General features: G+C 53.7%; 1 protein-coding gene across 4 annotated transcripts in view; it reads right to left on the bottom strand.

Annotated features, from left to right (window-relative positions):
* The window catches only part of LOC119091433 (vinexin), an 80,424-nt gene that overhangs the window by 29,017 nt on the left and 23,644 nt on the right, over window positions 1–27,763 (bottom strand). For 3 of the 4 annotated variants that reach the window (XM_037214229.1, XM_037214252.1, XM_037214245.1), the window contains 7 exons: window positions 27,566–27,674; window positions 26,585–26,605; window positions 25,188–25,318; window positions 23,230–23,299; window positions 20,291–20,320; window positions 14,263–14,371; window positions 11,017–11,125 (listed from right to left, as the gene is read on the bottom strand). In XM_037214229.1, the coding sequence (XP_037070124.1) occupies window positions 11,017–11,125; window positions 14,263–14,371; window positions 20,291–20,320; window positions 23,230–23,299; window positions 25,188–25,318; window positions 26,585–26,605; window positions 27,566–27,674 (579 nt within the window). The remainder of the gene's footprint in view (window positions 1–11,016; window positions 11,126–14,262; window positions 14,372–20,290; window positions 20,321–23,229; window positions 23,300–25,187; window positions 25,319–26,584; window positions 26,606–27,565; window positions 27,675–27,763) is intronic. The other variant, XM_037214236.1, reaches the window with a different exon arrangement.

Below are 27,763 nucleotides of genomic sequence, written 5' to 3'. Positions count from 1 at the left end.
TGTGCTTAGTGCTTTCAAATACGACAGTGTGTATAGCGCTTTCAAATATGACAGTGTGTAATGTACTTTCCAATATGACAGCGTGTGTAGTACTTTTAACTATGAGAGTGTGTGTAGTGCTTTTCAATATGGCAGTGTGTGTAATACTTTCCAATATGACAGTGTGTGTAGGATTTTCAAATATGACAGTGTGTGTGGTACTTTCAAATATGACAATGTGTATAGTACTTTCAAATGTGACAGTGTGTGTAGTACTTTCCAATGTGACTGTGTGTGTGGTACTTTCAAATATGACCGTGTGTGCAGTACTTTTAACTATGAGAGTGTGTGTAGTGCTTTCAAATATGACCGTGCGCGTAGTAGTGTGCTTGCGCGCTGCGGCGTTTCCACTGGACCGAAACCGCAAACAGTGCAACATTTCATCTGCAAATGATTAGCTATTGTTAGATCGTTTTCTTTGTGGAGTTAGGATTTTCAGCTCGTTCTTGAAAAACAAAACTAGGACAATACAACAATAGGACAATGCAACAATACTTTGTGGTAGGCCCAATCACGAGCTCAGTCTCACAAATAAAATCACTGATGCCCGGATTGCACGTCTTTGACTGAGTGTCGGCCCACATTTGGGTATAAGCCATCGACCCTATTACATAACATGGTTATCAGCCATCTTAAATTCGCTTATTAACCCAAGACAAACCTCAAGCGGTGCTGAAAGGACCAGCCCAGAAAAGATGACATCACAGGGAAAAACGACACGACAGGTCACAGACAAAGCGGGCAGTTTGCTCACGACGACACTGTCTGGGACGCGACACACACGGAGTTCCCTGCGCGGCGGTGGACACAAAACCCCGTCACGAGCGTGACAGTTGAGCTCACGTGCGTCCGCTGCCGGCGGTGGGCTTTCCGGTCGGGCTTCTCCTGAGTCTTTTCGCCTTCCCAGCACTGTTCAGTGCAGAGAGACACTCAGAGAGTGACGTAGCTTTGAGCAGATATGGCGCCAAACCAACCGCACACTCAGCTCACAAAACATCACTGCTTGAAATGGAATATGAGCCCCGCAGTTGCAAAGACGTCAGACCTAAAGTGAGGCTGGCTGGTTGCCAAAAGTCAAACGCACCGGATGTCAAAACACATTGGTATTAAAAGCCAAACGCACCGAACATCGAGCCATCGATCGGCATTAAAATGTCAAACGCACTGCACATCAAAACACCGCTCCGCCAGTTTTCAATTTCAGCCGATATCCACTGCCATCCCCGCCTCCTGAGGATGCCGAACAAGCGGTCGGTTTGCGCCACGCGCATCGTGCCCCGTCCACACGTACCGAACAATCACAGCGGACACCACCGGCCAATCACGGCGGACACCACCGCACAATCACGGCGGATACTACCGGACAATCACAGCGGACACCACCGGACAATCACGGCGGACACCACCGGACAATCACGGCGGACACCATCGAACAATCACAGCGGACACCACCGGACAATCACAGCGGACACCACTGGACAATCGCGGCGGACACCACCGGACGATCGCTCACACACGGCAGGACATCCACACGCACATGGCCAGAGCTCCCCTTTGTCGGCGCGCGCGGGTGACAGCGCCATCAGCCGCGCGGCAGGCGCGCCCTCAGTGACGCCCCACCCACAGAGGAAGCGCCCGAGGCCGCCGCGCGACACGCGAGCCGCCGCCCGCGCCACGCCGGCCGCAATCGCGCCACTTTGGCGGCGAGCGGCGCGGCGTCCGGCACGAGATCGCCGACTCGGCCCGGCGGACGGCCGCCACGCGTCACGACACAGCGCGATCACCGTCATCAACGCACGGGATCGCATCCCGCCGACGACCGCGATCACGGTGATCACGCGGAGCCTCGCGCCAAATCGGTGGCGCGAGTGGGGCGCGCGCGGCGTTTTGGCGCGCCGGCCGCCCGCGGAAACGGGTCAGCGCGCGCGGTAAACACTGCGCGTGGCGCGACGCTGCAGCCCACGCCCAAAAAGACAAATGCGGCGCACCACGGCGCCGCAAGTGCCGTGATTCCGCAGCTGTAAATGCATGTGTCATGCATTTGGAAGGGAATCACGCGGTGGGTCGCCCCGGGCGTTTTTGATTGGCACCGGTCAATGAGATGCAATCCCGCGTGGTAATCACATGCATCGTGGCGTTTCCCCACGTCCCGCGCCAAATTCAGTTCGGCCGTGCGGTAATCTGGACTGCTGACAATGACTGCCTATCCCAGGCGTTTACGTTCGCAATCACAACCGCACCACGTCTCTGTAAAACCGGCGCGCGCCCGTGGCGTCCATCGCACCCGCGCCATCGGTGCAGACGCCGCGTGCGAGCGCGATGAACGCGCTTCGTTCCACACTCCCGGCTCCAGCGTCCTCCAGCCTCAGCTGAGCCGCCACCTCGATGGCATCCTACTGGGGCGTTTGATGTCTTGTATACTATATTTCAAAGAAACTTTGTGTGAATATTATTATCGTCATTTTGGGGACAACGGCATTCCATTTACTTAAATTCAAGGGGAGTTTCGTCCCCCAACACCCTGCTAACGACATGGAGATGGTAGCCATTGGTTATGTCATTCCCCGGTGATGGATGAGCTTTAAATTACGGCCCTCCGTGCATCATTGTGGTCGAACCGCAAGCGCCTTATGCGCTCTCTAGCAGAGCGTGAGTGATCCATTGGATCACACCGCGTACACCCATATCACGGCGAGCATTGAGCAAATGCACATCCATTGCATTAACAAATTAAATCACACGGACATTTTTCATACGAATCCATGTGGCAAACCATGCAATAGATGTCAATGAATATGCGATAGATTTACAATTTACTGAGTATGAAAACCAGATCGAGACTTAAGACGTGTAACAAACAAACCAATATGACAGATTGCACTACTATTTTGAACATGATTCAGAACAATCATGTACAGTCCAAGACCATGCATGCTTTTAAAGCTTTAATAATCGAGCGAAATATCCCAGCGATCGATACACCAGCCTCAACTCCTGATAAGCTTTTCAACGCCTTTCTGATCTGGTGACGTCACGTGGGAGACTGAGCGGGAGGCAAACTTCTGGTGCTAAAGTTGGTCATCCAGTTGAGCGTAACTATACCTGGCCAAATTAAAAATGTTCTCACACCCAGTCAATGATTTCCATGTTAGCTTTCAAACTTCAATCAAGCCCGGATAACTAAGGACCTCTCCAATGACAGATAAAGGCAGAACCATTAATTGACTTCAAAACACTTCTACAGACCGAGTGGTTTCGCTGCAATTAAAAGCCAAACCAACCATAACTGGGACCACTATGAAAACTGACCATCACATCTCAGTTATCGCTGAACTCCGTCCAAGCACTTTCAGCTCCCAACAAAACAAAGCGTCCGGCGAAAAGCCCGGAAAACAAGCTCGCGTGAGCAGCGTCAACAGCGTGCGAACGCGCCGCCTCGCTGTTATTGCGGCACCGCCCGGTCGACTCTGTTCGTTTCAGTGCCCCAATTTAGCGTGCAGCACCGGGGCGGAGTCGGACGATTCCACCGTCCACAGAGGCGACTGCTCGCAAATGGGGCGAGTGGCTGGTTGCACGTGATGCCACGTCTGAATATGCACAAATCGTCTCCAACCAGCTCCGGGAGTCGCCGAGCAACGGAGGACGTTGCATGACGACTGCGTTGTGGCCCAGATCATGGCTGGTCCCGCTGACAGATGGCACAAACACACACAGCCCCCCCCCCCGCCCCCTTCCCCCTCCCGCCTGCTCACGGGTGGCGCGGGTGCGAGCAGTGTGCAACGAATGATAGCCCCGGCAGGTGATTCAAAGAGCAGCCGACGAATGCGACTCGGAGAGAGGAGGCCCACCCCGTCCGGGCGTGGCGTGATAACGTGCACGATAAGAGCTCTGAATGCCTGCGAGAGGGTCTTGTTAGCCCTCGCCTCATAATTAATACTCCTGCCACCAATTTGGGTTCAAAAGCACCAGCACACCCAACCCCAAAACGGTGTATTGGATGAAACCTGATGCTTATCTCCAGGAAGATCCAAGCATGAGTGCAAAGCAGGAGCCCCAGCTTAAGCCAGCATTCAGCGGTTCGCCGTCAGATCCCCGGGATGCTCCCGTATGCTCCCATCCGCTGAACGCCTTGTGTTATTGGCTCGGTGACAGCAGGGCTTTTTAGAATGTGCCGCATTTGCGTGGGCGTTTATAATGTGTTGTGTTTATAATGCGTTGCATTTATTACTCAGCATTCAACACAGTGCTCACTCATGCGGTTTCACCGCTCCAACGAAGCCAATCCAATCCAATCCAATCGAAGCCAATCCACCAATCGGAGAAAGCTGAACACGGCATGAACTAACACACAAATACGCCATAGCCTCACAACACCACCGGTACTTCACACCCCGCACAGTTCCGTCCCCAAGAGCTCCGCGGGAGCCGCACGTGCCCCAACGGAGCCACGTGAGCTCCCGCCGTCCCACTTCGGGCTCGGGGTCGTGGTCACGGGCTGTCGCGGCGCCCGTGCGTGTGCGTTCGGGTCGCCTTGGAGACGGGTTGGCTGGGCGGGCGTGTGATCCATACAGCGGTCAGGGACGGCCGTAAAGGCGTGGTGCCCCACGGCTTTACCGTTGGGTCTTGGTCGGGGTCTGGGTCTGCGGATAGCTCAGACTGACCGGTCGGGGAAGTCAGAACTCGCGGGTTCTGATCATCCAGATTTTCGGGTTTGTAGATATACAACACATCTTGTTTACAGAGGCTACATTCGTTGATTTCGAGACTCTGAAGTAACCGGTTGGACGTCTGAGTAAGGAAAATATCGACGCTCGGATCTGGGAAGTCCGAACTTAAATTTAGGGAATCCAGACTCTCGAACCTGGAATGAGGACCCCCAATCTGTTTACAGAGTACACATTCGTGCAGTTTCAAAGTCTGGCCTTACCAGTCTGGAGAGTACGGACAGCCCCTCCCCCTCCCCAACGCAGAGTCCAGCCTCACCCGTTTTGAGAAGCGGCTCGAGCCGGGATTCCATAGCCAGGAGGGCTCAACAGGTTGTTTTGACGAGCAACTATGTTCAGACTTGGTGTTTGCGCGTTGGGTGCGTGACTATGCTTCTTTCCTGTTTTCCTCTGTTCGCTGGCTGAACAAAGGGATTATGCGGGACAGTTTTCGGGGGTTTAGCACCCTGCAGCATCGCATTCGTGCATCAACCCGTTAATTTAGGCTGCAATGACGTTCACGTGCACCAGAAACAGAAAATACGACCATGGACCCTGCGCACATTTCCCCAGCCAATAAGCGAAGCCTGAGCGCTGAACTACCCAGCTGTCTCCGATGGCTAAAGTTACGCGCCTGAAGTCCAGCTACCTGATGTGTCCCTTGAGTACGCGGGACGCACCATCCGTTTGCACCAACCGCTGGTCGTCAGCAAATGCGAAGTCCGGACCCCAAATAAGCGCAGTAAAACACGCCGTGGTGAGTGGGAGCGTTGCGGCGTAGACTGGCGCGTTCCTCGCCTTCTCCTCCGTCATGAGCCTGCGGTGCGTTGTTTGGTCAGGGGGACCGAGATAGTCGTTTTGAAGATTATTCGGTGCAGTTCACAGCCCAGCCCTTCTCAAGACCTGCCCGCGAAATTGTGCAGAATATTCCGTGCGCTGTTTCCAGGTCATCCAGGCATGAATGACGCCATAAAAAGGCCCTCAAATGCTGCCACCCCATTGGCCATGCGGCGTTTAAGGCCAAGACAAATATAATCGTCAAGTTATTTGTGTCTGGCTACGTGAGCCTTGCTTGTGGAATCAAGGGGCTTCATTTGGCTCTCAACCATTGTTATGCATCCAGAACAAGCTTTAAACAGGGATCACGTTTCGTACCACATAGTGCAGCAAGTTGGACAGTGGCACTGGCTGCTTAGGACGTGAGACTTGCCATCAAATAACTAGGCGTCATATCCGAGAATGTGAATAACAGCGTCATAACCGAGCATGTGAATGTAAGTAAATCACATAAAATCACAGGTCAATATGCGAACATACCACGAGAAAGGAAAAACCCCTGCACGCCGTTTTATTTGGATTTTTGAAACGCCGCACCCATTACCACACCACCTCTCGAGAGGTTGAAGTACTACAAGTGACCTTGCCCATCCACCACGGGGGCAATTTCCCACGGCCAATAAGGTAGCCCCTGTGACGTCATACAGACGTTCCATCAAACAGGCAAACGATGACGTATTTAGAAGCATGTTTATGAAATAGTGAAATTTTGCTGTCTTTTGTACTTGTACACCAATAATGCCGTCCAAAGGCAAAGGCCCATATGTTTATTTTTTATCCAGTTTGAGTTTTTATTGGTCACTTGACTTGGCTTCTCAACCTGAATTTGGTTATGTAAATCATTAGCCAAAGTTTACACAAACGTTAAGCCTTTTTAGGTAACAGTTTGTGAAAATTTCAACAAATGCTTTAAATAACTCACTTCATATGAGAGGTGGATAAAAAAACGCAAAATGGTAAAATATTAACAAATGGGATTACCTTTGGACGGCAGAAAAGTAACGAGTGAGCCAATTCCATCATATTTAATTCCTCAACACCTTCAAATGTGGAACACTGCCTCCAAGTGTCGAACCTACAACCTTGCCACCGCGGGTCGACCGGTCCGGCTAATAAGTTCCCCAAACCGAGTCCATCTGCACTAATCCACAGCGACGTCGCAGAACAGAGGGCGAACACGTGTCCCTGGTCCGGTCCCGGGGGAGAACCCTCCGTGCCGCGAATACCAGCCTCCGTGGCCCCAACGGCTTAGGGGAATTGCGGGTCAGAGGTCAGCGCGAGAGTTCGCGGAAGGGAGGGAAGGGGCGCGCAGGCGGCGGAGCGCTCGCTAACCAGGCATGACTCCCGCAGTCATCGGGACAATCAGGACAGAGCGCTAACGGGGTCGGGCCAATAAGGACAGAGCGCTGACGGAATCGGGCCAATCAGGACAGAGCGCTGACGGAGTCGGACCAATCAAAACAGAGCGCTGACGGAGTCGGGCCAATCAAAACAGAGCGCTGACGGAGTCGGACCAATCAAAACAGAGCGCTGACGGAGTCGGGCCAATCAAAACAGAGCGCTGACGGAGTCGGGCCAATCAAAACAGGGCGCTGACGGAGTCGGGCCAATCGGGGCAGCGAGCTCGCGGAGTCGTGTTTGTAATGCTGCGCTGCTGTCATCGATTGTTCCGAGAAGTCCTCTCGCACCCACATACCTGGTAAATTGCGCCGATTCACGTCCAAAGACACGGTCATACCCCTTTTGCATCCCGCTTGCGACTAAAGCGACACTCAGACTACAAAGCACATTAAAGACATATATAAGCAAGCGGAAGCCGACAACAGTGACACATGTCATACCAATTCCATGCTGCGAACGATGTCATCCACGAACTGAAACGAAGAGCTGGGTCACTCGCGTTCAGTTCGAACAGATGTACTTTGCTCGCTTTTGGTGAGGCTCGGCATCTGCTGCAGCTGTGTAACCGGAGCACAGCATGACAACCGGCCAGTAGGGCTGTATGTCATACAGCATCATAACAGATCCGTCAAACTTCCGGTCCTTCATTGTGATAAACTCCGGTTGTGCAACATAGCCGTCACATTTATGCCCGGTGCCTTTGAGACTTAACGTCTTCGTGGCACTTGGGAATGTGTACGCGCACTCTAAAGCTCAACAGCAATGCTGTCCCGCGGGCTCCGTATCCATCCCAGCGCTCAACGCGGGTATTTCGGGTCATACACCCTGCCCCCATCCAGAGGCTGTAAAGCGGTGACAGGAACAGCTGGGACTCGTCGCGTTAGCCTGTTCCCAGGGACTAACCGCGGCAGCGTTTGACCTTTCGCAACCGACATGACACCATTAACACACAGGCATCCAACGGCCGATGGCCGCGATTACGCCCGTGCCGACAGGCATTTAGCATAAATAATGCAGGAATGTAAAGAGACCGGAAGTCATGCTTTCCGGCCCCGATTCGAACCCATGTGAGATATACAACACCGGACATGATAGCACGCGCTTCGAACACTGCGTTCGGATGTCTGCCATGCAGACGCTGATGGAATTTGTGTCGAATTTTGGCCAGCCGGTGTGGTAATCTTTTCGGGTTGTTATTTGCAAAAAATCAGCAATTGTAATGTGCTATGCACTTGTGTTTGTGTGCGTTCTTTCTGGAGCATGTTGAAAAGCATGTAAGTAAATAGATGAAACAGAAGAAAAATATTGTTCAACATACTGAGAATATTCGATGTTTCCAGGCAGTGCTCACGAACACGAGTTCCCACCATGCCTGAACACGAGGGGGCTGAAGTCCTCGCCTGCTCATATCAAGGTGAGTACTCAACCAGACGGGATGGGTACTCATCGATGGCGTTTTTCGGCAAGCACTGATCTTCCGGGTCATATCAGAGAAGCCGTATGTCAAAGCTGACCCCACACAAATGTGCTCACCTCACCTCACCTCACCTCACCTCACCTCACCTCACCTCACCTCACCTCACCTCACCTCACCACACCACACCATTGCTGCGTGGTTTATGGATGACGATTCTACTGGTCAATGGCTTATCGATAAATTAAAACTGGAGTCATCGCTGACAAGAGACTGAAAATACAGGCCACGCCAACTATTCCATGAAAAGTCGATCACATGATATCGGTGCATTATCGCTCACAGAAAACGTGCAAGTCACATGGCCTAGCGGCGTATGGAATAGAGGCAGGCGATGACCAGTTAGAAAGCCACGAGCCGTGACCAGGGATTCGCATTGTGACCGGATTGCGGCATTGATGTCCGCAAGTGATAATCACAAAAGCACCTCGCTCATTGTGGTGTAATGGATATCGTCAGGTCATCCCTGGTCATCCCACGCCATCCCAAGGTGATACAAGGTCATCCCTGCACCGATGTCCGACAGCGACTGGCCAGATTTTCCACTTATGGAACACGCAATAGATACATGCGTGCGAAAGCGTTAATAATGTCTGTAGTCGATAATCATGCGCATGAGATGGGTCGAAACAACTCATATAGTCGACAATAATGCGTACATAAGTCAATGATAATACAAGGCTGTATGTTTTTTCCAGCAACGCTATTAAGGCGCCATTAGACTTGTGGAACATGCGTGCTTGACGATCCTTTTAAATATGGTATCCGTTTATGAAGAACAACGTTTTTAGTTGCGTAAATCTGTTGACATTGTTTGCGTTAGCTGCCCTTTTGTTGCCGAGATACGTATTCCTTATCAAACTCTGCCTCACCTGCGTTTAACACTTTAAGTATATTTTCCCCAACAGAGCAGAACGGCATTGATGTACAACACGGACGAAGTTACCAACTGGCAAATCATAATTACTCGTTCCGAACACGAACGGCCAGACCATTTGACATCCAGCTGACACTAAAGTGCTGAATTACACGGAAGTGATTCCGCCCACATGAAAGTTGAGCCTAGATAAGAAATTCATGGGCCGCAATATGCCATCTAAACATTCCAGGATTTTACGACGCAATTTCATAAATAGCTCTAAGCGAACATCAATAGCTGCCCAATCCAAAGCACATCGAACCGCACACAAAGGCGTATAACTCAGCTTAAAATGATTGATGACAGCGGCCCCAGCCCCGGATGGATAGTTTATGGTTCGTTAAGGCTCAGACGCATTGCGTTTTAAACAACGCCCAGCGGCGCCGAAAGCGTGGGTGAAAGTGGTTCTCACACAGTGTCATGTATTCCGGAAGCATCGAGTCGGTGGATTGGGAACCACGCAACATTTAGGACGATCAGAAAAACTACCAACGAAGCGTGGTAAAAAAGGAACTAAATGGAGCAGCAACGATTCGGTAGAATTACAGGCGTGGTCTATCACAACCGCGGAGAATGCGATGTCAGGATTTTCATAAGAAGTTCAAAAATATAAAAGTCAGGTGAGCATGCACTCACCGCATCTTCGAAGATGCATTCGCTTTTCTTTACACGAAAAAATGCCACTAGCTGGTATGCCACTGTGATTTTTGCATTATTGAATTTGGACTTGCGTTTAGTTAGTTTGTAGTTTTATTTGCGTGTATGATCAGCAACCAACACCGCCATCACGTTACAATACACTGAATCAGAGCGCCGAATCATGTCAAAACTTGGATCGGAATCGTACAGAGCAGCTCAAGATACAGGCACTTATCACTTAACTTAAATGGCGTGTATTCTTATTAAGTCACTGAGTGGTGGAGGAAGTCACGAACCTTTGACCGCCGAACCAAAAATATGTCATGTTAGTGATATAGGATAGATACGTTCCACGTTTCCAAGCGCCAGTGACCGCCGACTTGAGCACCGACGCAACCAGCTGCGATGAGCCATGTGAAGGACTCCCTATTCTAGCCATGCATTAGACGGGTATTGGAAGAAGTGGTGGGATAGAAGTAGACGGCTAGCTAACTGATGGACCCCACAATGATGGCTACGTAACAGTTGGACCAATATCAGTCACTTGATCACACAAAGTAGTTGGTGGAATTTCGGTTCAGGCTGTAGCCGCAAGAGAGGACGCCTGGTGGGGTTGAACGGCGTGGCAGAACATTAAGGGACTGTATAACGGTACCGCTGCGTAACGACATTGCTGCGTAATGGCATTGTTGTGTAATGGCATTGCCGCGTAATGGCATTCCTGCGTAACGCGTTGCGGCAACACTGCCAGCAGTCACAGTGCAAGCGTAGCTGAAGCAGTTTTCTAGCAGTCATTTATAGTGAAAAATGATCGCTGAAAAACAAGGCAACACTGAAAAGATAAACGATGCATTACGAATGAAAAACTAGATGATGTGTTGGAAAATTGAGAAGTGGTAACATGGAAACAACAAAACAAACGTGTAACGCTGGTTGGAAACGGAAGCGACGCTCGTTCCGGTGCCAAGGTCTCACACTGTCGGCACCGGCGCTGCTGAACTGACCTGCTTCGCCTCGCGTTCCGCCAGCGATGACCTGCCGGGCAGGTAGTCCTCGATGCGACCCGGCTGGTTACGGTACAGCGGCCGACGCGGCGCTGACGTCACGCCGAAGCTGTAACCACATGAGCCCCGCTGGTTACTGAGAGGCCGCAACGGCTGGTTACTGAGGGAGATGCTTCGGCTGGTTACGGGGAAACCGCAACGACTGGTTACAGGGGAAGCCGCAACGGCTGGTTACTGGGGAAGTTAGATGCTGGAACCAGTAAAATACATCTGGTTCCACCGCAAATGACGACCTGGCTGGTTCCAGCACAAAGGATTGTGTCACTGGTTCCAATACAAGGGATGGTGACACTGGTTCCAATACAAAGGCTGGTGTCACCGGTTTCAGCACAAGGGATGGTGTCACTGGTTTCAGTACATATGATGGTTTTACGCTTCGCCGTAAACGGAACACACATATGCTGCGTTAACTGAGCAGGGATATTGATAATGATGATCGTATAAGGTCGCGGCCGCCAACCGCCGCTGTTCATATGACGTCACGGTTCTGGACCCACATAAGTGCGGCTGGTTATCGACAGAGACGACGATACGGCCAGTTAAATGCACTGCCAGTCATATGTAAAGGAGATGAACTAGAGGCGCACAAACTGTGGAAGCGATCCGGACGGTAGTCTCTTCATCAGAACTTCGCCAAAGACCGCGAGCTCAGGTGACTATTACATGTATCGGTGCACGACACGGCGCGGCGAGATTTGGGCCCAACTGTAATTCAGTCAACCGGATGTGAGGGTAGTGTCCGGGTTCTGCACACGGATGGTTCCCTTTCACCCACAGTGGGTTTAAGACGCACAACATTTCATGTTTCTCACATGGGCAAACTCCCGACATGCCAGCCCTCCCCGTCACTCGCTCAGCGTAACCAACGCTAGAGCGCGTTGTATGGGCACTCGGAACCAGGCGGCAAAGGAAGAAAGAAGCAAACGCTCACTGCTAGTGCGACGTCTCTTTTTTAAATGAAAAGACGTAAAACTTGACACGGATAACCTGGCACGAAATGTTATGCAATCATGCAATGATCATGTCACTAAAATGTGTTCGACCCTTGCGGTATAACATAATTATAAAGTAACCCACTCAAGCAGCCCCAGACCTTCAGCGGGGTACATCAATCTCCTTAAAATGATCCATAAAACCATCTAAAACTGAAAATTCAAGGAAACCCTGAGTCAACCTCAGGTCAAACCCTGAGTCAAACCTGAGTCACAAAGTGCCGTGGGAACTGGACGAGGGTGGTACGCAGGTTTTACAGCAGGGAGGGGGCACCACTACAAAAACTGTCATTGAAAACTGAGTTAAGCGCGCCACAGGCACGCGAGATTTTTTGCACGTCGCCAAACAGCGTAGCATGTTTGTGATATTCTCATTTTACGTGTCCATCTAAAATAAGTTTGAACTCCCAATATTGAGTGACGTACGTAATCCAGTCCCGCCTTAAATAATCACGTCATGCATGCCGTAAAGTCAGTAAGGGAGGGGCACGAGCGTCCGGTAGCTACCATGAAGGTGCGTCGCTGCTTGCTTATCTACAGAAGACAATGTGCCCATGGCTGCTCCAACTTCCGCCGTACTACATTCCATCGCGTTCACTTCTTACCTCTGAGAGATTGGAAGACACCGGCTGCGGGGAACCCAGCCCGCCTGACAGCCAGCACAGACCGCTCACCAGCACGGCGGCCAGCACAGACCGCTCACCAGCACGGCGGCCAGCACAGGCCGTTCACCAGCACGGCGGCCAGCACAGACCGCTCACCAGCACGGCGGCCAGCACAGACCATTCACCAGCACGGCGGCCAGCACAGACCGTTCACCAGCACGGCAGCCAGCACAGACCGCTCACCAGCACGGCGGCCCGCAAGCTGCCGGCGGCGGCGCGGCGCCATGTCTGTCCATACGGACCAGTGTTTCTGTCCCCACTGAACACGTGCCGTGGCTGTCCTGCCTCCGAACGCTCACACTTCACCATCGATTGCCGCCGGCGACTCGGTCAATAGTACATGACACCGGGGCCTCCAGCTGGTCGGGGTGCGCTGGAAATGGCGCCCGAGGGTTCAAGGGGTCGCCGGGGTCAGCCGGGGAAGAGTGAGGCCACGGGGAGTTGCGTGAAGGTCAAGGACGGAGCCAGCCGTGACGTACGGTGACGGTTTGACGTTCGTAATTTGTGATCAGTTGGGGTCTGGTTTACGTGAGGCAATGCTCACCAACGAATTGAGTGCTCAGAAACCGTGTACAGTGATACTAATTTGCGAATTGAATACTCAGAAACCGTGTGCAGCGATAATAATTTGCGAATTGAGTACTCAGAAACCGTGTGCAGCGATAATAATTTGCGAATTGAGTACTCAGAAATCGTGTGCCACGATAATAATTTGCCGAAGAGCAGAGGCCTAGTTTCGCAACATGAGTTGGGGGGTCCTGAGAAGTGAACAATCATAAAGCATTCCTCCAAAATGCGTCAACAAACGGGTTTCACCCCTGCTTTGGTCCACTTTCTTCTCAGAGTTTGGGGGGCTGGAGTCAAACACAGAGGTGATGGAGTCTTCCCCAACCTAATATAAAACCACACCCCTGCCCTAGACAAATTGAGTTCTTATTCGACAATGATCACCCAATCGTTTTTAATCATCTTGCGTGACAGCCAGCGAGGACAGTTTGTTGGTTCCGTTGGATTTGTTAAGTCGTTGTTTTCGTTCAGAACTATTGTCTTCGCGTTAGATCGCGCTAACGGGAAACGACAACGACGACAGGCTATTAAATCCGTGCTATCCCTTCATAAACACGTGAGCGACAAGGCCTGCAGCATGCAATCAAGACGTAGACCCACTCACCAATGTGGCCTACTACGGTATACTACTACACACTTCTACACTCTTGGTAGACTATAGGTCTACTGCGGGCTTTCCACCAAGATCGTAGTTTTTGTGCGTAAAATGATCAAGGCGGTCGAAGCGCTCCTAAGCCTAAACATCATCATCATCGGGCGTAGTCTTCTGTTGAGTCAGTGACTCCAGCCCTCCTTTCCCAACTTTGAGAACAAGATGAGTCAAGTTCGGGAAAGCACGCTTGATGTGTATTTTAGAAGCACATCTAGCAATTCCCTGTGTCCCCCCCCCCCCAGTTTAATTTACGAAACTACCATCCAACCTTCCACAGACCCATTCAGACCATAACGGCCCATCTACTCACTCCGCGTCCGGCTGGTCCCTGCCGCCGAAGGCCGCGCGCCGGCCCGTGTCCGAGGCGTACCCCGCCTCCGGCTCGCTCGCGTATCCACCGCCCTGGTAGTTGTACCGACCTGTCGACGGGTCAGGGTCATCAGCGGCGGCCAGCGGCGCCCGGCGCGGCCGGCGGCCGGCGGCGGCTCTCTCGGAACGTTTGGTCAATACGGCTCGGTCCAGTTTCGGCGGGCGCAAAGCCGACGCGGGTACAGTCGTCTGCTGAATAGGTGGCGGCAGTTCGCACGTGATTGTGCCGAACGGTTTCCGAAGTGTCCTGAGGCCGGACCGCCCACTCAAGTAATGGGTTCAGGCGTCAGCCCTCCCCTCCTCCCCTCCTCACCCACCCCAGTCCAGCCCAGCCCAGTCGGGTGTTTTGTCGGGGGTGGGGTCGGCGCTGAACGGCGCTAGCCCCTCCCCCTTCGCATTATGACGAATCGATGACGACAGGAAGCTCGCCAGGGACCGGGCGTCGGTCACGTGATCAAAACAAGCCGGCTGGGTCGCTCCAGTCCACAGGTCATCGCACGTCCACTACAGTGTATACACTACATCGCAGTCCACTACAAGTGAAATCACGCTGTCGGAGCGGGATCTACCCCGGAGGTGGTGGTGCGATTGGTTCCCTTCTGGCTCGGCCAGCTTGCCGATGGCGTCAGCTTGGACTGTGCAGGGTTTCGGCCCAGTCCATTGCGGGTCAATTTGAGGTTGGTTCGGAGATCATTAATACACCGATCTCACGTGTGGAAGCTGGGACGCTGGAAGTTTCGGCTCTGCTTCCTCGACCAGCGTTTGTACTTCATGCGCCTCATTACCCGGGCCGTCAGTTGACGCGTCAAGCCTCATTACCTTGATGCTTTCATCGTCACTGTCAGGCCCCAGCGCATTGATGCGTTCAGTTCGTGAGCCCGACTCCCCGTGGGTTCGTGAGCCCGACTCCCCGTGGGTCCGTGAGCCCGACTCCCCGTGGGTCCGTGAGCCCGTTAATCAGGCACCCAAGAGCTCACGACTATGGGTGATAAAAGGTACCTTGAGACCTTCACTCGCCCATGCGTTGGGCTATTTCGTTGGTAAATTTAGTTTGTGAACCGCAGCTGGGTTCAACTGCTGCGATCCAGTTCGCAGTCGGCGTTATATATGACCCTTAAATACGTAACCTTGTTGAGTTCGAACGGCCCATACGGATAAATCGGATCAGCGGGACCCGGCGCCGTCCCGTGATGGCGTCTACGCACTTCTGCGGAGCATCGGGGTCCGTCGCCAGGTCAGTGCCCTCTCGCCGAGGGGTCGCGACCCCCCATCTCCGCGGAGTGGTGCCCAGCCTCTGTGCCGCCCAGCGCCGCCACGTGGCACGTGCCGGAGCACTTATGACGTTACTAAGCGACAATCGTAGCGGTCGGCTGTAACCGTGTCATGCCGCCGATTCCATTACGCCTGGTCGGAGATTTGGTGCAGTTCGACCCTGCCGCGAGCGGTGGCCATTACTCGACGTCACAAGCGTGCGTGCTTGTGACTAGTCTTCCCAAAATACGCGTAGAAGCTGTCGAGTCTCAGCGAAGTGCATGCAGATAAATGGTGGTGCGTTCCCAAAGCTGGTCTGGCTTCTCAAAACACTGGCGGATGTTCTAGCACCACACTCGGTGGATCTAGCCGTCTGCACTGCGGCACGTGACGCTCGTGTGCGCGATACCAGCTGTTACGTGGACACTCTGGTCTCTTCGTGACATTCTCACAGTCCAGCTTCTCTCAACAGGTCTTTGAAAGCACACAAGTCGGTGTCCACAATAAACATCCCGTGTTCGAAACAATACTTTTTACGCACCACACAGCTGGCTATTTATTTCTCACAGCGGAGTCAAGTCTGTCCGCACCGCACTGCAGTACGTCCGTGTCATACAGCAGCCAGTCAGTGTCACACAGGAGTCTGTCCGCGCCACACAGCAATCTGTCCGCGCCATTCCACAGTCTGTCCGCGCCACATAGCAGTCTGTCCGCGCCATTCCACAGTCTGTCCGCGCCATTCCACAGCCTGTCCGTGCCACACAGCAGTCTGTCCGCGCCACACAGCAATCTGTCCGCACCATTCCACAGTCTGTCCGCGCCACACAGCAGTCTGTCCGCGCTATTCCACAGCCTGTCCGCGCCACACAGCAGCCGCTCCTGTCCGGGGCGCGCCTGCTGCCGAGCACTTCCTGCGTGGCCGCGCCACTGACCTGCTGGGCGGGGAGGGGAGGACGGCAGGCGGGCCGGGCACGTCCGGTCCGGGCGACACCCCGGCTACCACTGCCCGTCAGACCGGCGCGGCCCGCTCCGCCGTCCTGGCGCACAGGCGGCGCCACGCGGCCGCCAGAGGTCTGTGGCGGAGGTGCGTGACGATGTGAAGGCGGAGGAGGAGGGAAATTAGAAGGTTATGGGGTGAGGGTAGAAGCGTGAACTTGAAATGGGGAGGACTCCTCAGAAAACGGTGGTTTGGTGATGTCATTTTAGTGCTCTCCGAAATATCGACCATATTGCTGTGCGCCCCCCCCCCCCCCCCTATTACCCATCCCAGTCTTGGGAATTGTATAAAACTCCTACGCGCGGGTACAATATGAGCTAGTTGTTATGGAGGAGAATGGGAGAACTGCCGCCATAAGAGACAGCAATGATAACAAAATAATGGTGTCTCTGCGTGCGTGCCTAAATTACGGGACTGCTTATGCAACTCAGCGACTCTGCGCTGCAGGGAATCATTGTCCGCCAAAAGTTTTCAAAAAGTTGTTCAAACGTCTGTGAAAGGATTTCAACGTACATATCATAGTACGTACGTACATATCGACAGTATCCATAGCCTTATTCCTCGTAGAATAACTAAGAGAATGGAGAGGTATATGTGATATTGTGGCTACATGCTCTTATGAAACAAATGCTAGTTGCAACGTCGGAAGTAATTTACTACTGTCGATGTAAAAGTTGGACAAACATCGGGAGTTCAAGCCATCCGAAGAGGCAGTAAATACCATCCATGCAATGTTATCAGTGATGTTATCAGAACATTTGATGTCAAGGTCACTAGACCCTATGGGTGTCCCCGCCCACGCACCCTCTACTCATTTCGCACCTGAGCGAGCACCGGTAGGAGCTAATTCTCGCCCCTTGCCATCCGCCTGACCCCCCCAGGACACCTGGCCGCGTCCTTCCGCGCCGTTCTGTTGCGTCTGGTTAGGGGAGAGGGGAGCGGATCAGCTCAGGATTTCAAGGGCGCTGGAGAAGATCTGGCGGGCACATGTCGCAGCTGTTGACAGAAGAAGGAGGATGGGAAGAGGAGGAGGAGGAGAAGGAGGAGAGGAGATGGGGAGGATGATGAGGAGGACCAGGAGGAGGAGGAGGTTAGATGAGGGGCCCCAAAGAGGAGGAGGGAAGGAGGAGGAGGAGGGGTGAGGAGGATGAGGAGGAACCAGGAGGAGGAGGAGGAAGATGAGGCAGAGGGGAAGGAGGAGGGGGATGAGCAATGAGGAGAAGGCAGAGGAAGAGGAGAGGAAGAAGGGAGGCGGAGGAGGAGGAGGAGGAGGAGGAGGCGGAGGAGACGGAGGAGGAGGAGGAGGAGGAGGAGGAGGAGGAGGAGGAGGATTATTCAGGAGAAAGGAGACGAGGGGGAGGCAAGGAGGAGGAGGAGGAGGAGGAGGAGGAGGAGGAGGAGGAGGATTATCAGGAGAACAGGAAGAGGGGGAGGAGGAGGAGGAGGAGGAGGAATATCAGGAGGAGCAGGAAGAGGGGGGGAGGAGGAGGAGGAGGAGGGGGAGCGAGATTCATCGCGGGGACATAAGCGGTGTGACAGCCGCGGCGGGGTACAACCTCCTGCCCTGCCGTCCGTGGCGCTCCAGCACGTCTAGCATCCCACCCAGCCGCAGCGCGCGGCGGGCAGCGCCAGCTCGCGCCGCGTCTATCAGGCGACGGCGTCAGCCCGTGAGTGGTGAGCCGCTGGTGGACGGCCAGCAAGACCAGCTGGAGCCGGCTTAACCCGCACCACGCACCAGGGCGAGGCGAACCGTCCGCACCGAACACCGGATGGGGCTGAGCAACCAGCACCCGTCCATCGCTTGGAGGTGAGGATGCGGCGCTGCTGGCTGACGTGAGGGACGCTGCGAAAGGGCTTTGGCTTCGGCGGAAGCGCCGGAAACTCGTAGTAAAGAAGACAGACGGACATCCCCAAGGCTCCGCGCAGGCTGAATGAGGCGTCGTAAGGCCGCCATATGACACGTGAGTGACACGTGTTACGTGACCCTAACTTACTGTGCAGCAGCACAGCAAGTTTAAGGCCCAGATAAAGGCCCAGATAACATAAACGCGAGTTTAGAGCGACTCCTCCTGGGGCTGGCCACGCATGACTCTAATGTTACCCGACAGAATCCATTGGCTGTCCATTGGTCTGGACAAGAGCTGACTTGACGGCAATGCCATCATTCTTGACACAGCCGGCTAAGCAATGGCGTGTCAACTTAAAAGATGACAGATAGGATGCTCGGGAAGCTGTGAAACTTTCCGAACCGGAGATGAATGTTGAAAGGCGTGGATCATTGACATGTCGCATTCCTTGAACGGGTAATGCAAACTTGAAAGGCGCTTAAAAAGGAAATTGGTGGCCTGAAACTGATCCTTCCACGAACACTCTCAAAACGGTTGTCCTACGGCTGCCCGCCATGCCAGCACGTGTCTTCCCTGACGTCAGACTTGCCCAAAGCTGTCTTATCTGGGCGTTGTTCACGTCCGTGAGACCGACTGACGAACGCTCATCTGTCAGGTCAGACTTGGGTCATAGGTCACTCTGTTAGGTCAGACTCGGGTCACGGATCATTTTTCGGGTCAACGTCGCTCTGGGTCCGGTCGTTGTTATCGTCGTCAGTCTCGTTAGACTGCGTGGTGGGACATCATTAGCATGATATGATCAAAACACATACAAATTACCAAGCGAAACGCTTAAATGGAAGTGACGGGCGACAAAAACGCGCGTGGAACAGGTCGCTGATCGGTGCTGGTGGTCCCAAAAAGCGTGACAGCGTCCAATCATGAGTCATCACGAGAACAGACACATCAGAGCACACGCTCGGCTCCTCCAAGCCGTGCCAAAAGCTCAAACGACGCGGAGCCAGTCGCGCCCTTCACCATCCCTGGCAGAGCGCACCAGAGCAGCGCCGGCGCCGGCGTGCGCGCGGGGGCGCGGCGATTGTCGTACCAACCAAGTCGTCACGCTCGAGGGCGCTCGCGCACGAGACGCGACAGAGGTGAGCGGCCGGCGCCGCAAACACGCCCACCGCCGGGCAGCGAGCGACGGCCCGTGTTTGGGCGGAGGTGCGCACGCCGACAGACACGCACCACGGCGTCACGGGGGGGGGGGGGAGGGGCAGGATAGAGCAGTCAGGTCGAGCGAAGCACGGTACCCCATGCATGGCAAGCAGCGGAGGCGCAGGGGCGCAGCGGCGCAGCCAGGAGAAGGGGAGGGGCCCCCCTTAGGCTCGCATTTTGGTATTAATTCAGCATAGATGGCTCCCGACAACAATGTAAAAATCGGCGTGATGCGTTCTCATGCATGCATGCATGCGTTCGTGACCGAAGCTTGCTTCCCCCGGAGAAAACGCTGGCTGCGTCCCTGGTAGGACGTCGCGGTGGTGAAAGACGTTGGAAATCGGGAAAGAGGATGAAAGAAAAATCAAGAAGACAGAGATGTGATAGCCGTGCTTGAAAACACATAAATTAGAAACGGTATGGACTTACATAAAAAGTCCAGAAAAATCTGCTTTTGATGTTAGAAAAACAAGCAGCGCCAGACAAATATAAAAGGAAATGCGTCAGAAATAGCAAGAGTGAGCATTAGAACACAAACCGAAAGTTTCCTTCAACATCAATAAAACAGCAACGCCCAAAAGCGTTCGAAATTTTGTTAGTTTCGCAAAATGCAGCGATGGGGAAAACGCTAAAGTGGACAGACGCGTGATTGCATCAGCTGGACGAGCACAGATTACCTTTAGTTTTGTACAGAACCCGGACACCGTCTGAAACGTAGATGATCATCCGCGTTATCGGCTTCGAAAACATTCCCGATCTGTGCGGAGGACTTTGAGCTGGAACCTACTGAATATGCCGCCAACACGTATGGACCAATCAGCGGGCAGCAATATCACAGAACGAGATGACTGACCCTGCATGCCACGACAGTAATGATTTAACAGGCTTCTACTGAGCAGAGCGCAGAAGAACTAAGCAGGCAGCTGAGTGAGCTCCGGAGGTCATTTTCCAGCACCTCGCCCTCCCACGGGAACATCAGGACAGCGGGCGTTTGGACAGAACAACGCTGCATTAGCACGCACCCCACCGCCGCACAATACCACTGTGCGTAAATTGCAGGCTGCGCCTCCGTGTCGGCGGCCTGGATATGGCAGCACGGGCGTCATCAGCGACCTTGAGCCGCGCCGACAACGCCCTCTATTGACGACACCGCGAAACAATAGCGCGCCGGCCGTTTTGTGGCGGCCGATTTTTTCACTGGTAACGCGCGTGCGCCGGTCCTTTGGCGGCGCGTCACGGCATGACAGGGGCGCGCCCAGGCGCAACCTGGCCGGGCGCCGCAGGGACGTGTTCAGGCGCCGCGTGTGGAAGGTCACGGTAAAGGCGTTGCTAGGCAAAACGGTGAAAATCTGAACACGGGCGGCGCACTTGGCGAACGAGGAGCGCTTTTTGTGCCAGAGAAAGCCTTTCAGAATACCGGTGCATGAGCCGAAGGTTTTGTGCTCATTTACAAGGAGCATCCCACCTTTTTGTACTTTTCACTCATTGTTACAGCAGACATGTACGACTTGATCACCAATAGAAGCTTTCTCGAAGCCATCCCGAAAGGTCAGGATTTGAAGTAGCCACTCCTGCGGGAAAGTCTCATTTGGCCCGCTGCTCACCACTATTAAAGTAAAAGCTTTTATTTACCTTGCTGTTTCCAACGTGCGTGTTCCGTAATGTGTTCGACACACCAATGTGTCAAAAATGCTTGGGTAATAAATGGTACGAAAGCTTGGTGCCCTCTGTTCATACAAACAGATATGGAACGTGAAGCTATCATCCTGCGAATTCAGCAAAGCGATATATTATGGCTTTGATTTCTCCCCTACGGCGTTTACCACAGCGGCCCTTTTCGCGGTGCAGTTAAGCATTAAGAATCGCAGTATCACATAGTCCATAGTGATGCACTGGTGCAAACCTCAACCAGTGCGCTTATCGGTAACAAGATCATAACACCCGATGGGCCAATCACAAACGTTCTTCTATTCGCACCAGTAGATGTACGGAGGGCAGTAGTCAAGACAACGGTAATCGCGACTGCGGGGAAGAAGTGCAGTACTGCTACAAAGCGTTGACAGTGTAATGTGGACGCAAAAGTAATTAAAATTGATGTCCTTATTATGTCTTGACGGTGGTGCAGTGGCACGACCCAGTGCTATTCCAAGACGTAACAAGCCCTGAGGTTTCACTAGAGTATGCTTTTGGAACATGTCCCAAAGATGGGACATGTTCCAAGCCGGCTAGCCCTTCAAGCTGGCTAAAAACTGCCCCCCCCCCACCCCCACCCATACCCCACAGGTCGATCCCGCCCTCACCTCTGCCGACTGTCATCTGCCCCCACACCTACCGGTTCTCTGCCACACGACGGCGGGGATTGTCTGCACAGTGTACGTCCCCCCCTCCCCCCCCCCCCCCCCACAAACACACGTACAAACATGGCAGTGGAAGTGGGGCGCCGCGGCGGGCGCTGATTGGCTGCCATCGACGCCGTGGTTGCATTGTGGTTGCGTTGTTATCTATGTCTGCCGCGCTGCCGTTCGCGGAGGCCGCGCAAACTGAAAGCAGCCCGCTGATTGGCCCACTGTGTCCGCCTCGCTGATTGGCTGATTGGCTCCGTTACAGCAGTGACGTGTTACGTGTGAGCGCGTGTGTTGTGAGGTGGAGGTCTGCCAGCGTTTTATAATTATGAACCAAAGCGATTTGGATGTCAGATATTAATCTCTGCTGGCTGACGCATGGTTTGCATTGTCCGACATCAATGACCTGACAAGGTCACTGGGCACTGATGACCGATGGAAACCCCCCATCCCGCATCGCGTGCGCACAGGTCGCACCAGGACCCAGGTCCAATCTCACCAGCAAGGACATTCGCTCTCGACCCCACGCCCTCACGAAGCAGGAAACATCCAGCCAACAACAAGCGGTTGTCACGCGCAGACCCTGGCGCGCAGCATGCCGCTTGTGCCATATAGCGGCATGCCATAGAGCGACATGCCATACAGCGACATACTCCAACGTAATTAAAATGCGCAATGGGCCGGCAACGTACATTGCAGGCAGCTGTTCCATGGAATGAATCTGCACACCATCGGTCCTCAGTGAATCCTCCGCGTTCTGGGGAATCGCCCGGGCCGCACTGCCCATTGGCAGAGTGCCTACCTGAGGTTGCAACCTATGACGTCACAACTGTCTACGTCACACGCAAGCTGCTATTCTCCAAACCGTACGGACTGTTGTGAGACACTTATCTCTGACATCATACTTCGACATTTGTGGACGGTACTTGGCGGTGGGATACGAGGTCCTGTGGTCGGGCGGGTCATTCAAACTGAAGACCACGCCCTCGCCCCTGCCAAGGGCGATGCTACCGCCTGCAAAACTCTGACCGAATACCTGCAGCGTCCAAGTTCCATCCTCCCACGTCCCCAGCGCGGCTGGCGCCTCCTCTCCGATCTGACCTGACCTGACCTGATCTGACTTGATTTGACATAACCTAACCTGAGCTGACCTGACACTATATAGCGTGGCCTGATACGACCTGACGTGACCTGACATTACCCGATATGGCCTGACCTAGCATGACCTGGTTTGAGCTGACATGACCTGCCACGACCCGACCCATGGTCCGTACCTGGCTTGGCGCGATGCAGGCTGTCGTACATCAGCTTGTACCACTCGGGCTGGTGCTCCTCCTTGACCGCCTGCGGGCAGGCACGGCACACCCTTCAGCTATCCGGCCAGTGAAGGCACGCCAAGTGCACGCCACATCGACGTCAAGTGCACGCCACATCGCGCATCTTCGTGACCAACTGACAAGCACATTGTTTCGCCCCACGGCTCCATGGGCCCCACGAATCTTCGTGTGATATTTCGGCAGTTTGGAATCCGTCTTCCGGTGGTTTGTGCCCATTCCACCAACGCCCAATTTGATGACGACAGCGTTGAAATTCTGCAGTCGACGCGGACGATATGGCCGCACATAATGGAATGGTGGCGACATAGTCGCCATCTGCGGCGAGCGGTCCAGCGCCCAAACCCCGTACACACAAACGCAGATACAAATAAACATCAAACTGGATGCCTTCACGCTCAAGTGCGATTGCGCCAACGGGGAATGTTTGTTCCGTTGCTAGCATGGAAATGCGAAACAACTGCCCCTGGTTCGTATATCCGCATCGTCAGATGGTGTTTCGCCGCCTCCCGTGAGCAGCGCGCGACAATCCGCGACGGTCACGACGGTGTCAGTTGCAGGTGTCACAAGATAACCGAAATGGTTTATGATGCGGATTGAAAATGTGACGTCAAGTGTTCGATAGCATACGTCTACGATATCGTAGTGCACTTCCGTGCGCTTCTTCCGTGCATGGCTCCTAATGTCCTTGGTTTCCTGTGCAATAAGTGAGGCGCATGGCGCCACGTCATCAGCTGTCCTTTCGTCTCTTAACAACCACCGTCGGGCCGCTGGCAGGGCCCATCGGCATCGCCCCTCCCCCTCCTCGTCCCGCCCGCCCCGCGCTGGGCGGCCCGGAGCTCCCAGGCTGATTGTCACATGACCTCCCGGCGGGCGCGGCTACCCCTTCCCTTCCCCCCCCCCCCCCCGCACGGGGGGGGGGATCGCGTGCGTCATGCTCGTATTGTTGCCACCGCACCGACCGCCCCACTGGCGACAGGATGAGACCGGCGGACCGTGGTCAGGCCTGGCCTGACGTGGTCTGATCTGAGCAGCGCTCTGCAACGGCTGCCCCGCACGGTCTGGATGGTTAGGGACGCGCTCTTGTGCACTTCAGGACTAATTATGAGGTAGCCTGCGACCATCCAGCCTTTAAGCGTTGCCGCATCCCCTCAAAAATTCCATGACGCTGATCTCTTTCCCCACAAAATGTACGTGTCTTCATGTTTCCTAATAATTTGTTCTTTGGTTGGACACGGACAAGTCCAACAGACACCTGAGCTATCAACAAGTAATGCTGCCTTTCACCAAAGGGAGCCCCGTTTCCTCCACTGAGCATGACCCCAAAGGCTTCCCTGCTGGTTAGGCCGCCGGAGCCCCAGAGAGTTAGCCGCTATCAGAGCTCGACCAATCGTCCAGGGGACGCGACTCTGCCTTGAGCGCAGCCAGCACCACGCACGACGTCCCAAGCTGCCAGCCGCTCCCAGTGGTCCACTGAATCGCACAAATGATCGACCCCAACAGCAGGTCATTCAGCAGCACTCCCGGGTTGGAAAATGACGGTTTTCAACGGGCGGGCGAGGCCGGCAACTGTGGTTTTTTAACTACCCATATCGGTTTATGCGTTCGAGGTTAATGGCGCAGAGTCAGGTAGGCCGCCCCGCAACGCAGCCGGCTTTGGTGGTTGCTTCTGGGATGGACGATGATCGCGGTTGCGTGGAGGATTGGAACGTTTGCATGTTTACGCGGTGTGTGAAAATGGGTCGTTGCATGGAAACGAAAGTCATGGTTTATGACACATGCCCGGAAGCCACTGTGCCGGCCAAATGCGTTGGTAACTTGCAGATAAACGCAGAAGCCAAAACCGCATAAGTGACATCACGGAATGACTGGTGGCAAGCCACAGGAGCTCATCTCACCGACTTCAGCGTCACGGGCATGCCCTGGTGGGTCCTGGGTCCAACGCCTTCGATAGGTCGAGGAGCGAGGTCGGCGAACTTGCGCGTTGCGCCGTCCGTCTGGGTCTCGTACTCGCGCTTGATGGTGTACACTGAAACATCGCTTCCGGTGACCACTATGGACGGACATTGGCGTAACCGAAACATCACGTCTGGTGACCATTCGGGACACTGGTGTAACCGAAACACCACGTATGGTGACCATTTGGGACACTGGTGTACACTGAAACACCGCGTATGGTGACCTCTCGGCACACTGGTGTAACTGAAACACCACGTATGGTGACCACTCGGGACACTGGTGTACACTGAAACACCACGTGTGGTGACTTCTCGGCACACTGGTGTAACTGAAACACCACGTATGGTGACCACTTGGGACACTTGTGTACACTGAAACAGCCCCTTCTGACCACACAGAGCATTTGTGGATGACACAAAACCACATGTTCGGTATCTACGCAGGAAGTCACGTACACAGAAACATCGGCGCGAGGCTGACAACAGCAAAAAATCGGGCATCGGATCTGTGATTCGTTTCATGCTTGTTGTCAGTTGTCGTCATGCCGCAGTGCTGGCTCTTGCATGACTGACTGGAATTCCGTATTCTGACGAGGGCGAGATGTATCCAGATACAAACTAGTTGTTTAACGATAGAACATGGTTCTATCAAACGACCACATTATTGGCCATGCAGATGTTTGGTAGTATAAGAGACCATGTGCCGAGGTTGAGCCACTCTCCTATGAACAACACGATCCTTAAAGAAATCATTTCATGTGAACTGTTATTGCGTTATCAACGCGAGCAGACACGACCAAAATGGCGCATGTTAACTAATAAAATGTCGCTGTGACCCACACTTCACAATTAGATACAGAAGCTCATGAAAAGCACGGTTATAAGCACGTTTATGACACTCTTGTCACGAAAAATTCTGCAGAAAAACGCAACGCCTTAGTAGTGGATGAAACACCAAGTCTCATGTTCATGCCTGTGTGCCGCAGGGTCATTGGCAAGGAAAACAGAAAAAAAATGGTAGCTCACAAAAAAGTTATGTTCCTCCAGTTTCTTCGACACCAGGAATACATGAAATTCGCATCTCAACAATGCTTAATTTTGGATAAATTAACGGAAAACCTGCGAGATATGACAATTCTGAAACTGGCTGATCTACCGCCTGATCTTAAGTTTAAGCTACCAGTTCCTTGTCAGACATTGCAAATGGTGTGTTTTAGAGCAACGAGAAAGGAACGAACAGCGGCACCGTCAGACAAATGGCCATTGTCCACCGACGAGCGAAGTAGGGTTAATAAGCCGCGACACAAAACAGTTATATCGAGCGAGTCAAACCTTACCAGATTTCGGGAGAAGCTTGCCTGAAATAAATGTGCGGGGGCGGCTTAGCACTATGACAACGCTGCTGCTCAAGTGCAAGGTCGGAGCGTGGGCACCAAGCATGTTTTTATCGCAGCCGCCCATGAATATAATTTGGCATCCATGCTGAAGCATTGTGTGGTGCCCGATGCAGCGCTGGTACTTCGTAAGTCACAAATTAGTGTGGCCCGAAGTTCTGAGCCTTAGTAGCTGGTAGGCAATGGTAGGCAGACGTGCTGATATCAGTTGAGGGCTGACACATTACCAGCACGTGGTTTAAAGTTTACTATTGCCCATTTCTAGCACCCTGTAAGACAACCATCCGAACCGCACTTTCGCTGGCAAGGTTGCATTCAATTTAACGCAACAATTCTCATATCATCAGCTAATTTAGCTCCACCGAGACCACCTCGCAAAAGACGGAGATGGTCGCCAAGCCACGGCGGTATCGGAGTCCCCACAAGCCAACCAGTCCCCCACCCAGACGCACCCAGTCCCTCCGCTTGCCGCAAATGCCACCAGCTGGCAAGCACCCTGAACATCGCGGGTGGACCATGACGTAGTCCTTGAGTTACGATGACGTCACAGCAGTGGCGGCGGCCAAGAGTTCAGACCACGACGTAAGCTGAATGACAGCACCCACAGCGATCCGGATCGTGCTTCGCATTGCTGTAACCGACGTCTTGGCGGCAAAGATCCCCGGCCGGTGAGTGAGCGGGCCGGCATTCCAACAGCTCGTCACCTTGCTCATGTTTTCACGCTTTCAGCTCCGGCCAAGTGGAAGTCAAATACACCTCACCCGCCAGTTCGGCTGCCGGTTTACCCAGATCCCGCCGACGTAAAACGAGTAAGCGCGCTAGCAACCGACGGCGAACACGTGTCCCCGTCTATTCGCCGCTGTCATCGCCTCGTCGACGAAACCACACGCGAGCGTTCGCCTGGCGGCAAGCGGCTGAACTTACGCTTCTCGTTGGGACCGGCAAGCGGCGGTGTACTGTCCAGCGGCAGGTACTTGGCGCCCCTGGGCAGATGGCCCTCCCTGTTCTGCTGCAGCAGCGTCACGGTAGGATTCTGCAACAGTGCAACGTAACGCGCTCCGTTAGCGGACGTAGCACAGGCGAAGGCAAACTCCGTTTATCATAACAGACTGGAGGCTGTCA

The sequence above is a fragment of the Pollicipes pollicipes genome, unplaced genomic scaffold (genome assembly GCF_011947565.3).
Source record: "Pollicipes pollicipes isolate AB1234 unplaced genomic scaffold, Ppol_2.1 Scaffold_1600;HRSCAF=1878_pilon_pilon_pilon, whole genome shotgun sequence".
Lineage (NCBI taxonomy): Eukaryota > Metazoa > Arthropoda > Thecostraca > Pollicipedomorpha > Pollicipedidae > Pollicipes > Pollicipes pollicipes.
This window is presented reverse-complemented; position numbering and strand designations above follow the sequence as displayed.